At 44.6% G+C, this 15,958-nt stretch overlaps 1 protein-coding gene across 5 annotated transcripts in view; it reads left to right on the forward strand.

The window, feature by feature from the left end:
- The first annotated feature begins 54 nt into the window (after positions 1-54).
- The window catches only part of disp3 (dispatched RND transporter family member 3), a 30,222-nt gene continuing 14,318 nt past the window's right edge, over positions 55-15,958 (forward strand). For 2 of the 5 annotated variants that reach the window (XR_007040458.1, XM_047380223.1), the window contains exons 1-6: positions 62-243; positions 486-594; positions 12,198-13,178; positions 14,673-14,892; positions 15,032-15,168; positions 15,262-15,396. Coding sequence is in view for 4 of the 5 variants with exons in the window: in XM_047380223.1 (XP_047236179.1) it covers positions 12,206-13,178; positions 14,673-14,892; positions 15,032-15,168; positions 15,262-15,396 (1,465 nt within the window). In the remaining variant the exon portion in view is untranslated. Of the gene's footprint in view, positions 244-263; positions 412-485; positions 595-12,197; positions 13,179-14,672; positions 14,893-15,031; positions 15,169-15,261; positions 15,397-15,958 lie in introns of those variants that run through there. The other 3 variants (XM_047380226.1, XM_047380224.1, XM_047380225.1) reach the window with 3 other exon arrangements.

Genomic DNA, 15,958 nt, shown 5'->3' on the forward strand with positions numbered 1-15,958 from the left:
AATTCCCTGAAAGTGACACTTCTATCTTGGCAAAAACACCCCGTTTGGCTTTCTTTACCTATCAGCTTCATTGTGTGAGGGGTTTTTGAGCTGCGTCTCCCTCCTTGTGCTTCTTCCACCATTGAGCCAGTCAGCAAAGCGTGCTGAACAAAGCCACGAGAAAGGAGAGGGAGAGAAGGAGAGAGAGAGAGGAGCTTCTGGGGAAGAAATGTCTCTCGCTGACTCTGTCGCCTCGACAACCGGGTAAGAAAGGAGGGGAGCACCAGAGAATGAGGGAAAGGACTTGGGAGCGTTAGAGGAGAGGGGAAAACAACACATTATAAACTGCTGTTTGAATTAGGAGATTGCAGCCGAGTGAGGGAGGAAAGTGGATTTTTTTTGGTGTGATTTTCTTGTAAGGACTCCCTGGGGGTATTTCTCCGTCTCTTTCCTAGTGAGTTATTAACTATGTCATTAAAGCAGTTTGATCATGTTTGTCCCCTTAGATATTGGTGCAAGTAGCAGATGAAACTGCAGAGGGCAAGTTCAGCTTTATAAAAGTGGACCAGGCAGGCCTGAACACTCCACCTGTGATTCCTGTGTGATCAGCCTCAGGTGAGTCTTCCTCACTGTTCGAGATATTTGTTTTTTTACCTATTTTGGAATTGCAGGTAATCTGATTACTGGGTGTATTCTTCTGCAAAATTAATGTCAGCTAATTAGTATTATAGATCGGTAAAAGTTTGGGTTAATTAGTGTCATTTTGTGTTCAATTTGTAAATGATGCAGCCAATAAGAAAAAACAAAACAAAAACACAGGGCTTTTTTGCTCCATTTTTTTTTCCCAGCAGAGTGCGATGGAGAAAAATTGTTTCATCACCAGCATGCTTTACTCACCTTGCATGCTGTTTCTGCTCCTCCACCGGTGTAAGCAGTAATTCATCAACAATGAGAGAAATGAGCACCTCTGTTCGCCTAAATTGGATCTTGAGAGTTTGAGTCGAAGCATAACACTCAGTCCGTGGAGGAGAATAGAAAGCCCGCATCTTTCTGGTCGCTCATGCATAAGAAATGTATTCATAGAGCACCGGTGGGGGAAATCAATGCCCCTTTAAATTGGGTGGTATTCCAACTGACTTTACATCAGCCTGAGTGTGTGTGGGGCAAGAGAGGCAGCATGTGGTATCCATATCAGATGAGATGGAGAGGAGATAAACTGATGAAGGTGGAGTTGGGGGAGTGGGGGGGGGGGGTTAGCTGTCGTCAGAGGCAAGGTTAAAAAAGATAGAGGCAGAGAAAAGGCAGAAAGATTGAAGGGTGGAAAAGGGCACCAGAGTGAGAGATAGAAAGTGAATCCAGTGCTCGCTGAAGCCAAGAAAAATAATGATAGGTGAAAGGTTCAGGCTCAGAAGAGGCTGGTACTGCATCGAGCTCCCACTTAAGATTTAAAGAGAGCTAATAATACAGTCTACTTTTCTGTCATTTCTGTAGCATTTAGTTTTTCGGTTCTGCCTCACTTAACTATCCACTCAGGAGGAACTTCAATATTGTAAAAAATAGTTGTGTTTTCGAGATTGCAATAAATGATCTCACGTGGATTTGTAAAATAAGACATTAGTTGTATTTACAAACATGTAACTGCTGTCACCAAATATTTTGCCAATACGATTCTGGAATAATTGCTGATGCACTTTTAATCGTTCTTTATTTCATTTGGATTATTTGTTTATTTGACTTAATGAATTACATGTTGCATTTGTTTTGTTACTACGGATGTCCAATCTCTGGGAAGAAGCAGAAATCCAATCTGCTTAATCCTCAACAGGGGCAGCTTCTCTTGGAACACCCAATTGGTTCAAGATCTGGAGATTGTCTCACTCTTTTATCACCCCACATCACCAACATGTTTTAGACATGGAACAACATTTTGGGGATTTAATGTTCCACTTTTACTTCTGCCAACACACATCTGGATGTACTCTGTGACCACACAGTCTCTGTCTCATCTGACCTCACTACTTTCCTATAGATGACCTTTTAAACCATCTGTGTGGTCAGCCACCATCATTAATCGAGCTTAAAAGTGACGACTGATGGGCTCAGATGTGTTCATCGATCAGCTGGTTCTTAGTATACAGTAACTTTCTTGACTGAAAACACTGACCTTGGCAGCTTCTAAATATTCACGTTGCCTCGATGATTCCCGGGTAGTTCCTGACCATGCTGACCAAATTCAGGTCAGATGTAGATAAGAGTTTAGGTTATATATAAAATGACTCCACAGTGGTTACAGATAACAGTCTGTACTTACATACAGATATTTAAAATGTTAATTACGGTTAATCACTGTGATTCCCCAATCCTTCTCACATCCTCACTGGTCTTCCTGTTTTTTCATTGGACTGTTCCTTGATCAGCACCATTCGTTGGACCTTCAGATTTCTTCTGTGCACAAACATATTCACAGGGCAGATACCAGTTGATATATTCAAAGCATTTCTTTCTGTTAATTTTGATGATTATGGGTCACAGCTATTTCAAACCCAAGATTCTGTTAGTCAGATAATTGGAATATTACATAAGGCCAATACAAAACATCTTTTATACAGAAATGTTACGTTATGGACCACACAATCGTAGGAAACGTTTACTTGGCAGATGTACAGCAGGCAGTCTTTGACACCCTCCACAAGGAGATTAAACAACAAAACTATATCACTAAAGAAGCTGGCTGTTCAGAGTGCTGTATCAAAATGTATTAATGGAAAGTTAAGGGAAAGGAAAAAGTGTGTTAAAATATGGACAAGCAACAGGGATAACCACAGCCTTAAAAGGATTGTGAAGCAAAATCTTTTACAATGTTCTCAAGTCAGTGAGGAATTGTGGAGCCTGATCATCTGCTGTTGTTGACAGTGTTTTGTTAAATATAAAAGTCAACACCGCCATCTACCAGCGCATTACCTGCTTTCATCTTCTGACAAGCTTTATGAAGGGACTGATTTCCAGCAGGACATGTTACCTGCCCATACTGCCAGAAGTCTCAACATGTGCTTTAATGATCATGGTATCCCTGTGCTTGATCAGCCAGCAAACATGATCTGAACGCCAGAGAAGAGAAAGGGGAAGATGAGAGACACCAGACCCAACAGTACAGATTAGCAGAAGGTTGCTATTAAAGAAATCTGGGCTTCTTTAAAGTTTCAGCAGAACCACAGGCTCATCACATCTCTGCCACACTGCTTTAATGCAGTAATTCATGCAAAAGGAGCCTCAGTCAAGTACTGAGTGCATATACAGAACTGTACATGGACATAACCTCAGTATGGCTCTCATTTCTATATGAAAAATCATTTTTTGTTTTATGTATTATTCTGAATTTTGGGTTTTCATTAGTTTTAAGTCAAAATCATCAAAATTACAAGAAATAATTGTTTGAAATATCTTGCTCTTTCTCTAACGAATCTATAAATGTTTCAGTTTTTACATTGAATTACTGAAATAACTGTTGAACTGTTTGATATTGTTCTTATTTATTGAGACACATTTGTGACTTTGATGCCAGGTTAGATTCAGCAGACCCACAAAAATAAAAAGTGTGCACCATATTTTTTAAAGACATACTGTACAGTTTTTCCTGCCCTAGAACACAGGGAAGGCATTATTTTACTTAACGTTCGTGATACAATTTTTAAACATCTACACATCTAAGAGATAGGTAATTTAAGATTTATGATTTTCTCTTTTGCTCGGAGCATCAGATCTGAGATAGCCAACTACATCCCTACGCTGCACAAAGAGCCTCCTCACATGCAGCTCATGTTCCTCCCGCAAGCAGGCAGAGACAACATTAACACCTGAGCTGCAGAAGTTTGAAAACAAAAATTAAATAACTATAAAACGCTCTAGAGAAAGTTCCCAAGTGAGTTTAATATGGGGGAAGACAAGGTTATCCAGTTATCCACACCATACATTATACAGGAGGAGGTTCACTCTTCTCAGAACATACACACAGATTCAGTTCAGGCTGCTTCATGCATTTATCAGTCCTATTTTAGAGCAAAGTGCTGCATTTCAAGGAAGAAGACAAAACAGTGACTCACTATTAACAAAATAGCTTCAATAATCCAGGTGTTATCTGGTAGGTAGCTTTTTTTATCCTGACGAACGCACAATGCAGGAAGCCAAATTACAGTCTAGTGGTAATCCTCACCTGTATGGGGTTTAAATCAACTGTGTTCTCTTAATCTTTGTAGAAAAAAAGCAATGTTGATCGAATCCAGCAGCTTGTAAACACATTAGTCATACCGCAGCTCCGCAGTGCTTTACAGCTGTACATTGCTCCTAATTATTGTGCACGAGGCTGGATTTTCTTCAATGCGAAGAAGCATCATACTTATCAGAGAGGAGAAAGAATGCGCCCCTCAGGCCATGCTTGACTCTCATTAGCTCTGCTTCTCTTCACCTGCAGGTGTTGGAAGACACATGGATACAGATGAAGGGTAGCACAAAGCTTTGCTTAATGACTGACATGCACTTTGGATACACAACAATTCTAAAAATCACAGATTTAGCACCCAGCTAAGTATGTAAATGTGGACAGAAATCCAGCTGTGGAAATGTGACTGTATACTTTTAATTGTCTTCATCCTCTATTATTAATATTATTATTATTATCACTATCGAACAGCAGATAAGTGCAGGGTTCTGTGTATCAGTTGTCAAGCTGTTCTCAGCTCTCCGTTTTTCACTCCTCGTATTATATTGCTGCGCTCGCCTATGAGCCTTCTCCTCTCTCGCCATTAAAACAAGACAGAGAGACAGAAATGAAACGCAACAGGATTAAGAAAATTTAATTATCAAAATCCACCAGCTGTAATCAGTTTCATTGGCTGACATTAAACAAATATATGCCACATATAAATATCATATAATTGGTCTTTTCTGAGGTACCTTGCATTTTACAGTACATAAAATGCTCATTTGGCAGTGATAGTTCTTGGGGATTGCAGATGACTAATACTAATAAATACTAATACTGAACAAAACCCACAACATACGCATGTATTTCAAGAGAAGTGACAGGGAAGTTGATCAGAGTGGATGGGAAGACGGATGATGCTAAATACAGGAAAGTCCACGGAAGAAAAACATTTTAGAGGCTGCAAAAATGTCAAGGGGATGTTCACCTTGTGGCAGAACCATGACCCAAACATACAGCCAGAGTTATAGTTTAAATTAAAAAAAGATTTGTTGGAATGGCCCAAAGCCCAGACCTCAATCTAGCTGAGAATTTGTAGAAGGACTTGAAAGGTGATGTTCACGGATGTTCCGCATCTTATCTGACTGAGCTTTATCTATTTTATAAAGAAAAATGGGGAAAGGAAATGCAATCTCTAGATATGCAACGCTGGCAGAAACATCCAAAGTACTGACTTTGTCCCACTGTGGGTGACTGGTACCACTGGAAACATGAAAACAGTCTCTGCTTTAACCCCTGTGTGAATTTGGCATGGGTTGGTATGAGTCTCATGGTAACCTTGAGTAAAATGGTTTCATGACATCACAGTATCTATACGATATATACACTTCAAAAGGGCTAGCTGGATCTAATTGTTACAAATTTATTTGACATAGAGAAGCAGAAAATATCCCTACTGCTGCTGAAATGCTATATTATGAAATATTATATTACATTAAAGGAATGGAATGCCCCTGCTGGCCTTGGGGCCCCAAGAACAGAGCGGGTTGACAGATACATCAGGTTTACACATACTGAGGACAATCGTTCGTTCGTCGTCTTCCGCTTATCCAGGACCGGGTCGCGGGGGCAGCAGACTCAGCAGAGACGCCCAGACGTCACTCTCCCCAGACACCTCCTCCAGCTCCTCCAGGGGGAGCCCAAGGCGTTCCCAGGCCAGCCGAGAGACATAGTCCCTCCAGCGTGTCCTGGGCCGTCCCCTGGGCCTCCTCCCGGTGGGACGTGCCTGGAACACCTCCCGAGGAAGGCGTCCAGGAGGCATCCGGTATAGATGCCCGAGCCACCTCAACTGGCTCCTCTCGATGTGGAGGAGCAGCAGCTCTACTCCGAGCTCCTCCCGGATGGCCGAGCTCCTCACCCTATCTCTAAGGGAGTGCCCGGCCACCCTACGGAGGAAGCTCATTTCAGCCGCTTGTATCCGTGATCTCGTTCTTTCGGTCATGACCCAAAGTTCATGGCCATAGGTGAAGGTAGGAACGTAGACCGACCAGTAAATTGAGAGCTTTGCTTTTCGGCTCAGCTCTCTCTTCACCACAATGGACCGGCACAGCGCCCCCATTACTGTGGCAGCTGCACCGATCCGTCTGTCGATCTCCCGCTCCCTTCTTCCCTCACTCGTGAACAAGACCCCGAGATACTTAAACTCCTCCACTTGAGGCAGGAACTCCCCTCCAACCTGAAGAGGACAAGCCACCCTTTTCCGGTCGAGTACCATGGCCTCGGACTTGGAGGAGCTGATCCTCATCCCAGCCGCTTCACACTCGGCTGCGAACCGCCACAGCGCATGCTGTAGGTCTTGGCTAGAGGGAGCCAGCAGGACCACGTCATCCGCAAAAAGAAGAGACGAAATCCACTGGTCCCCAAACCAGACCCCCTCCGGCCCTTGGCTGCGTCTAGAAATCCTGTCCATAAAAATTATGAACAGGACCGGTGACAAAGGGCAGCCCTGCCGGAGTCCAACATGCACTGGGAACAGGTCCGACTTAGTGCCGGCAATGCGGACCAAACTCCTGCTCCGCTCGTACAGGGACCGGATGGCCCCTAATAAAGGGCCCCCGATTCCATACTCCTGGAGCACCCCCCACAGGGCATCACGAGGGACACAGTCGAATGCCTTCTCCAGGTCCACAAAACACATGTGAACCGGTTGGGCAAACTCCCATGAACCCTCGAGCACCCTGTAGAGGGTATAGAGCTGGTCCAGTGTTCTACGGCTGGGACGAAAACCACACTGTTCCTCCTGAAGCCGAGGTTCGACTATCGGTCGGACTCTCCTCTCCAATACCCTGGCGTAGGCCTTACCAGGGAGGCTGAGGAGTGTGATCCCCCTGTAGTTGGAACACACCCTCCGGTCCCCCTTCTTATAAAGGGGGACCACCACCCCAGTCTGCCAGTCCAGAGGCACTGTCCCCGACCGCCACGCAATGTTGAAGAGGCGTGTCAACCATAACAGCCCTACAACATCCAGACACTTGAGGTACTCAGGGCGGATCTCATCCACCCCCGAAGACTTGCCACCGCGGAGCTTTTTAACCACCTCGGTGACTTCAGCCTGGGTGATGAAAGAGTCCAACCCCGAGTCCCCAGCCTCTGTTTCCACCACGGAATGTGTGATGGCAGGATTGAGGAGATCCTCGAAGTACTCCTTCCACCGCCCGATAATGTCCTCAGTCGAGGTCAGCAGTCTCCCGCCCCCACTATAAACAGTGTTGGCAAAGCACTGCTTCCCCCTCCTGAGGCGCCGGACGGTTTGCCAGAATCGCTTCGAGGCCAACCGGTAGTCCTTCTCCATGGCCTCACCGAACTCTTCCCAGGCCCGAGATTTTGCCTCTGCCACAGCCCGGGCCGCAGCACGCTTGGCCTCACGGTACCCGTCAGCCGCCTCAGGAGTCCCACAAGCCAACCACAGCCGATAGGACTCCTTCTTCAGCTTAACAGCATCCCTTACTGCCGGTGTCCACCACCGGGTTCTGGGATTGCCGCCACGACAGGCACCGCAGACCTTACGGCCGCAGCTATGGGCAGCAGCATTGACAATAGATGCAGAGAACATGGTCCACTCGGACTCTATGTCTCCAACATCCCCCGGGATCTGGTCGAAGCTCTCCCGGAGGTGGGAGTTGAATACATCCCTGGCCGAGGGCTCCGCCAGGCGTTCCCAGCAGACCCTCACTATGCGCTTGGGCCTGCCAAGTCTGTCTGGCTTTCTCCTCCTCCAGCGAATCCAACTCACCACCAGGTGATGATCAGTGGACAGCTCAGCCCCTCTCTTCACCCGAGTGTCCAAAACATGCGGCCGAAGGTCTGATGATACGACAACAAAGGTGATCATCAACCTCCTGCCTAGGGTGTCCTGGTGCCAAGTGCACTGATGGACACCCTTATGTTTGAACATGGTGTTCGTTATGGACAATCCGTGACTAGCACAGAAGTCCAATAACAAAACACCACTCGGATTCAGATCGGGGAGGCCATTCCTCCCGATCACGCCTCTCCAGGTGTCACTGTCGTTCCCCACGTGGGCGTTGAAGTCCCCCAGCAGAATAATGGAGTCCCCGGGAGGGGCACTATCCAGCACCCCCGACAGGGACGCCAAGAAGGCAGGGTACTCTGCACTACCACTCGGCCCGTAGGCTGAAATGATAGTCAGAGACCTCTCCCCAACCCGAAGGCGCAGGGATACAACCCTCTCATCCACTGGGGTAAACCCCAACACGAGACGGCTGAGCTGGGGGGCAACAAGCAAACCCACACCAGCCCGCCGCCTCTCCCCGTGGGCCACTCCAGAGTAGAAGAGAGTCCAACCCCTCTCAAGGAGATGGGTTCCAGAGCCCACGCTGTGCGTGGAGGTGAGCCCGACTATTTCTAGTCAATATCTCTCGACCTCCCGCACAAGCTCAGGCTCCTTCCCCCCCAGCGAGGTGACATTCCACGTCCCTAGAGCCAGCCTAAGCATCCGGGGATTGGGCCGTTGAGGTCTCCACCTTTGTCCGCCACCCAATCCACTTTGCACCGGTCCCTCACGGTTCCCCCTGCAGGTGGTGGGCCCACTGGGGGATGGCCTCACGTCTCTCGTTCGGGCTTGGCCCGGCCGGGTCCCGCGAGGAGCAACCCGGCCACCAGGCGCTCTCCGACGAGTCCCGACCCCAGGCCTGGCTCCAGGGTGGGACCCCGGCTCCGCCGTACCGGGCGACGTCACGTGCCTCGATATTGTGTTTATAGTTTAAATGTTACAATAACAAGTCAGTCAAAAATAAGTCAGGATTTAAAATGCCTGCTTTTTGTCTCTGACCTGGGAAAACATTTCATCATCGCTCTAACTTTCGCAAACACACCAGCAACTAATAGCCTTACTCCATGGTTATTTGTAAATGCAACTTTAAACTACACTACTGTGCAAAGGTTTTAGGCAGGTTTGAAAAAATGTTGTAAAGAATGCTTTCAGAGATATAAATGATGATTGTTTATTTTGATCAATTTACAAAATGCTAAACGAGCGAACCCAAACATACAGCCAAAGTCATCAAGGACTATCTTCAGCGTAAAGAAGAACAAGATTTACTGGAAGTGATGGTATGGTCCCCACAGAGCCCTGGTCTCAACATCATCGAGTGTGCCTGGGATTACATGAACAGACAGAAGGATGTGAGAAAGCCTACATCCACAAAGGGTGTTCACACCAAATATTGATTTGATTTAGATTTATCTTTTGTTCATTTACTGCAGTTTGCTGATTGATGAAAATAAATTATTAACACTTCCATTTTTTATAGCATTCTTTGTTTACAACATTTCTTCAAACCTGCATAAAACCTTAGAACAGTACTGTATGTCCTTCTTGCCTGGATCTATCGATGTCTACTGTTTGTCTGCTGCTGACTCTTCCGTGATTACATTTATTTGATTGGATGATTGAAGTTTGAAGAAACAAGGAATAATTTATTCCTTTTACAAATAGGGGCCCCCATAATATGTAGCAAAATTGTACAATCGCTCTGGGTTCAGGTCAGGACTGCAGGCTGTTACATCCACTCCAAAGATCTGAAAGTAGTTGCATATTAAGTCAGAAAAACTCAGATTTCACAACTCCACTCTGCTTGACCTCGCTCTACTCCGTACAAAACCTATTGTGTTTCCATTAATATTTTACGTTTCACACTTTCGTGTGCTGTGCACAGTGAAATAAACACTCACCATCGCACAACGGTGAGGTTGCGCCTCCCCATCGAGAAGCTGCTGAATATTGCAGTCAGACGCATACAACTGATCACAACCATGGCCAATTAGTGAACAGCAATCTGTTCACGTCACACCTCGGCCCTGCTCAGCCCCAGCAGAACCTGCTGCTGAGCAGGTACCAAAAAAGCCAATACCAGGCTGGAAATGCCATTAATGTCACAGTCACAAAACAGGGTGAGTGGATTAGAGCCGGCCAAAATAGAGACCATGGCAAGTGGCATTGCAGAAAAGAGTTTGTTTCCTCAGAGTGGAGATTCTGGATTGCGACTGGCTGCAGGATAGCATCTTGATATCTCATTGCATTGAGATTGCCTGCAATAATGACATGCAGCCCCACATGAAGACGCTGCCTCCACCAAAAGCTGTTTAGCTTTGGTAGAGAGGTTCTGGCAAGTATTTTATGGGTGCAACCCATTTCCTCAAATTTGCTGCTCAACCCACACATGCATTTTAACGTACAAATGTGACACTCAATGTGAAATTCAAGAAGAAACAAACAGCCTTTCCAACGATTTAAGATTTATTCCCAAGAGACATTGCTGCAAATAGTAAAATATCAGCCATACATAAATTCCCTTGCTATTTGTGCTAGATAAATCTTTTCTTTTTTAAATAGCTTTACCAATCAGCTCAGTAAATCCTCATTGTATTATTTCTCTCGGAAAACTAGGAAATGAGGGGGGAAATATTTACCAGTAACTCGTGCAGTTCAGAGTTACTCATATCTATATCTATGTTATAAAGCAATTGTGTTGCAGAAATAAAAAATGATCCAGTCTGAGAAGCATATAAAAGAAGTTGGATAGAGGCAAGTGGGTTTTATTTATTTATTTAGGCCGCTGAGCAAAATTCTGGTGTCTCTCATGCCCTTGTACTGGCTCGGCACCATATTATATTTATAATAACCTTATCTATCATTTATATTGTTATTTTGATTCATAGAGCAAAAATATAGAATAACCTCATGTTCATTTTAGCTGGAGATTTAGAGTGGTTATTTTTGCTGAATAATTTACCATTCTCCAAGAATGGCTCAGTGTTTGACTCAGTGTTTTTAATGACTGCAAAATATTCTCAAACAACCAAGTTAGTCCTCCTTGTAAGTAAGAGAAAAGTGTAGTTTTGCAACTTTACTTTGCAACTTTGTGCTGCATACAGAAACATTTTCACTCTGCGACTTACTCTGATATCTCATTGCAAAGGACTTTTAAACAGAGGTAAAGATAGGGCAGAAAATGTTAATGATTTTGATATCTTAACTTTTTCAAAACCTTGGTCCTTTAGTCAGGTTTCAGAGTACCAAATAGGGTCAATTAATCAGCTGGTCTGTAATTTAATTTTGTATTTAAGGTTTGTCTCTGAACAAACATTTGTGTCTGCTTTCTAAGCAACGGAGTCTTAATGATGTATGGTTTGATCGAACAATACAAACAGCTAATTCTTTCTTGTGATGGATTTCACTTCAGCTGCAGGGCGGAGCATGGCTATTGTTCACACTTAATCACAATTCAGTGTCTCACCCGACTGACCTTAAAGCTAAGTCCTGAAGAGTCCAGATGAATTGCTGCAGTTAGAGGACTCGCTGCCATCAGAATGCAAACTGTCTGCAGTTGCATATCATGAGCATGACAGTCTAAATAAGAGGCATCCATTGACACCATTAGGCGAAAGCTGTCCATCACAGGCGATAAGCCAGCAACTGTTTCTAATAACCCGCTCGCTTTCTGTCAGTAATTAGACAGGTGGGATTCTTTAATCTCCTGCACACACACAGACACACACAGCTGCTGCACCTCCACAGCTACCAGTGGACTCTCTCCAGGTGATAAGGGCTGACAGAAGGAGGAATAAAATCACTGTTTTTACCCCGTCCCACCGCCAAGCTCTTGTGAGCAGCATCTTAAAGCAAAAAAGCTGCCAGCCTTTTTCATTTATAAGCCCTTGAACCCCTTTGCCACCTTACCCCCTGCTTTAATTTTCTCCATATGAGCCAGCCAGTGGAGGACCTTGGACACAGCAGCCTGAGAACAGACTTAATTCCTCCACACCTCGCTTGCTTGGTAGATTTGGAAGTTACCCTGTCCTTCAATTTGTCTAATGCTTGTGTCAACTGTTTCTAATTTAAATATCTATTTCATGCTCGTGTTCACTCACCCGAGGAGAGAAAAACGCCAGAGCTGTGAGCAAGTAATAATGAAGCGGTGTAATGTGTCGCTCACAGGTGCTAGCATGGATGTAGAGGATGAGGTTCTGCTGTTTCGCACCAGCTGGGGTGATGAGGAGGAAGAGGAGGAGGATGGGGTGACGCACGCTGTGGAGCAGAGCTGCTTGTCTCGGAGTGCAGGGGTTTGTGGGGTGTGGAGGGCAGTGGGGTGGGTATACACACAGCCCTGGGCCAGCGGGGTGGTTTTAGGGGTGGCCTTCCTAATGCCCTGCATCCTATTTGCCTACATGCTGCTTTACTGCCCTCCTCTGGACATAGACCTCTCCTACAGTGCCTTTGAGGTTCACAGTCACTTCTCAGCTGAGCGCTTTGATGCTCTCACCATCGCTGTGAAGACCCAGCTAGGGTCCTGGGACAGACGCAGGCGGGACATAGATGATCTTGAGGCTGAAGCACTCAAGGAGCTTCTCCTGGAGAAGCTGGGTGAAAAGGGAGTTTACAACTGGACAGAAAGGAAGAAGGTAAAGCCCATCTTTCAATCAGACAGCACTTTAAAAACAGAAGATGATCAGAGAATAGAAATAGCAGAAGCCAGAGAAACAAGAAGTGAGCCTGACTCAAGTCAGGAAGGAAGAATGAGAGACAAGAGCTCAAGTTCTAGAGCTGAAGAGGAACAGGGATTATGGGATAGAAATTCCTCCTTTTCACTCATTAGGAGGCGCAGATTTGCTCCTAATTACTACATGCAGAGTCAGGCTCTGTGGAGGATCGAGCTGGTGTTTGTGGCTCAGGGGAAAGGGGAGCGGAACATCTTCACTCCAGAGCGCCTGGAGACAATTCACCATGTGGAGCGTCTGCTCATGCAGTATCCGCAGTTTCATCAGTTCTGTTGGAAACCTATGGAGATATTAAGGGATCTGCCTCTGGGGCCATCCTATTGTTCCCCACCCAGCTCACTTCTGTCCTACCTCTACCCAAGTGAGAGGGCAGGGAAGATATACTACGATGGCATGGGCCCAGATCTGGCTGATATTCAAGGTAAGTCAGCATGAAGGTCAAGTTTCAGTACCCTACAAAAGTATTCATACCCACTGGGATGTTTCATGTTTCATGTTGAAACCACAAACTTTAATGTATTCGATTAGGATTTTAGGACCAACACAAAACGTGCATAAATTCTAAATGGAAGGAAAATGATAATTGGATTTTAAATCTTCTGTACAAATCAAAATCTGAAAAGTGTGACATGCATTTGCATTGATCCCTCTTTACCCGTATTCCCCTGAACAGAATCCAAAACAGCCAGTTACCTTCAACATATCTTTAATCAGTAAGTAGGATCTACCTGTTACGCTTCAGAGTTTTATTAGATAACATTAGTGAACAAACAGCATCATGCAGCAACACAGCAGACAGGTCAGGGATAAAGTTGTGGCAATGTTTGAAGAAGGGTTAGATTATAAAACAATGTCCCAAGTTTTAGGCATCTAATAGAGTGCTGTCCAAAGATGGAAAGTGTAGGGCACAACCGCAAAGGTACCAAGACATGGCCATCCACCTAAACCAACAAGCCAGGAAAGGAGAACATTAATTAGAGAAGCAGCCAAGAGGCACATGGTAACTCAGGAGGAGCTGCAGAGATCTTCAGTTTAGGGGCCAGAATCTGTTGACAGGACGCCTATTAGTTGTGAACTCTTTAAATCTGGTCTTAATGTCAAGAAGAAAGTCATTGTTCAAAGAAAGCCATAAGACGACTTGCTTGCAGTTTGCCACAAGCCATGTAACGCAGCAAACCTGCAGAAGAAGGTGCTCTGGCTGGGTTGTAACCAAAATTTCGTTTTTGCCTACATGTGTGGTGATCCTTTAAAACACAGTCAAACATGGTAGGTGCTGCATCATGCTGTCAGATGTTTTGCCTTAACAGGAACAGGTAAACTGGTCGAAGTTGATGGAAAGAAGAAAGGAATGCAGGGCAAACCTGGAAGAAAACTTTTTAATGGCGGTTTCATTCATGGAGTTTCACCTTTCAGCAGAACTACGACCCTAAACAAAGAGCAAGAGCTACAATGGAAGGACTCAGATCAAAGCACAGTTACGTAAAACTGACCCACTCAAAATCCAGAACTAAATCAAATCTATGGCAATGTTTAATAATTACTGTCCAATCTGACTGATATTGAGAAATTTTGCAAAGAAGGGATGAACATTTTGATCTCTAGATTTGGTAGAGACATACGTCAAAAGACCTAAAGATGGAATTGCATGACTCCATGCCACATTTCTAAGAATTTTATTTGTAAAAAAAAAAGAAATAAATTTAAAAACTTTGTGGGCATTTCCTTTCCCTTCACAGTTATGTGCTTTTTTGTATTGGTCTCATACAATCCCAATAAAATACACTGAAGGTTATTGTTATCACCAGACAGAGTTCAAGGTGTAGGAAATCTTTTTGTACCTCACTGTATATCATCATTGACTTCCTGGGACAAGCTAATCTAACTCCTGCTTTCATCTGTTGGTACTTTGTTGTAGGTTCCTTAAATCTGGCCATCACCCACCCACAGTTTTACTGGTACGTGGATGAAAGTCTGTCCCCTGAGCATCTCTCCTCGGCTCTCCTACGCAGCGAGATCCACTTCGGCGCTCCCCTGCCGTCCTACTACTCCCTGCAGGACCGAGCAGATGAGCAGAGAGCTCGCTTCAAAAACTTTGTGGTTCAGTATGCAGGCATGCTGGCCAAGCAGTCTACCAGGTCAGACACAATGTCCCCACTTTATTTTGGTGCTGAGTTTTGTTCATCCTACGTGTTTGGACCACTATAAGCCTAATAGTATGTACAATCACTGAACATTTACAGTATGTACAGATTTTATTTGCATTCCTTTTTACAGTGAGGTGAAGGTGCTATATGGGGGGACAGAGCTGTTTGATGATGAAGTGAGACACACCTTTTACAATGATATGATGCTGGCTGTCATCAGCGGAGCTTGCATCACTGTGCTCGTCTACATTCTCACCTCGTTTTCTGGTACATTACCACCTGTTTGTCATTTCACTTTTCTTTGAACTGACAAAGTTAGCCCGAATATTAACAGGCCCCTTGTTTTTGCTCTGTTTGAAGTCTTTCTGACGTTCTTTGGACTTGCCGGCATCGGGCTGAGCTGCTTGATGGCTCTTTTTCTTTACCATGTTGTCTTCGGCGTGAGGTACCTCGGTATTCTTAACGGAGTTGCAGCATTTGTCATCATTGGTATTGGTAAGTTATTAAATTCTTGTCGAAAATTCTTGGGAAAATGGGAGAAGCTAAAGACACCATGATCCGGGATCGGTTAGTCCAGGCAGAAATTTGACAGACTGAGCTGGGGCTACTTTACAAAAAAGAATGGGGAAAAATGTAGTCTTTAATGTGCAAAGCTGGTAAAGACATATGTCAAAAGCAGTAATTGGAGAGAATGGCAGTTTTATAAAGATCTAAATAGAAATGCTTGCCACAGTTTTCAAATTTTGGTTTGCAAAACATTTTCAAAACATCCATCCTTCTCCTAGCACTAAACAGTTATGTAGTATTTTGTGTTGGTCTATTGCATCAAATCCAAATAAAATGTAATTAAAATTAAAGTTTGTGGTTTCAATGTGGGAAAATTTTTACCATATCTGGTGTTTTTGTGTGTAATTCTTTGCAAACTTACCTTTCAGTGTTTAATAAATATGAACATATTTTAATCATTCGTGTGTGGTTTTGCACACTTGGACTTACATTTAAATAATCTTATCCCCTGCAGCATGTGGGGTGAGGGGGTTGTGTCCTCTTTTTGGAT

This window comes from Girardinichthys multiradiatus, chromosome 12 (genome assembly GCF_021462225.1).
Source record: "Girardinichthys multiradiatus isolate DD_20200921_A chromosome 12, DD_fGirMul_XY1, whole genome shotgun sequence".
Taxonomy (NCBI): Eukaryota; Metazoa; Chordata; class Actinopteri; order Cyprinodontiformes; family Goodeidae; genus Girardinichthys; species Girardinichthys multiradiatus.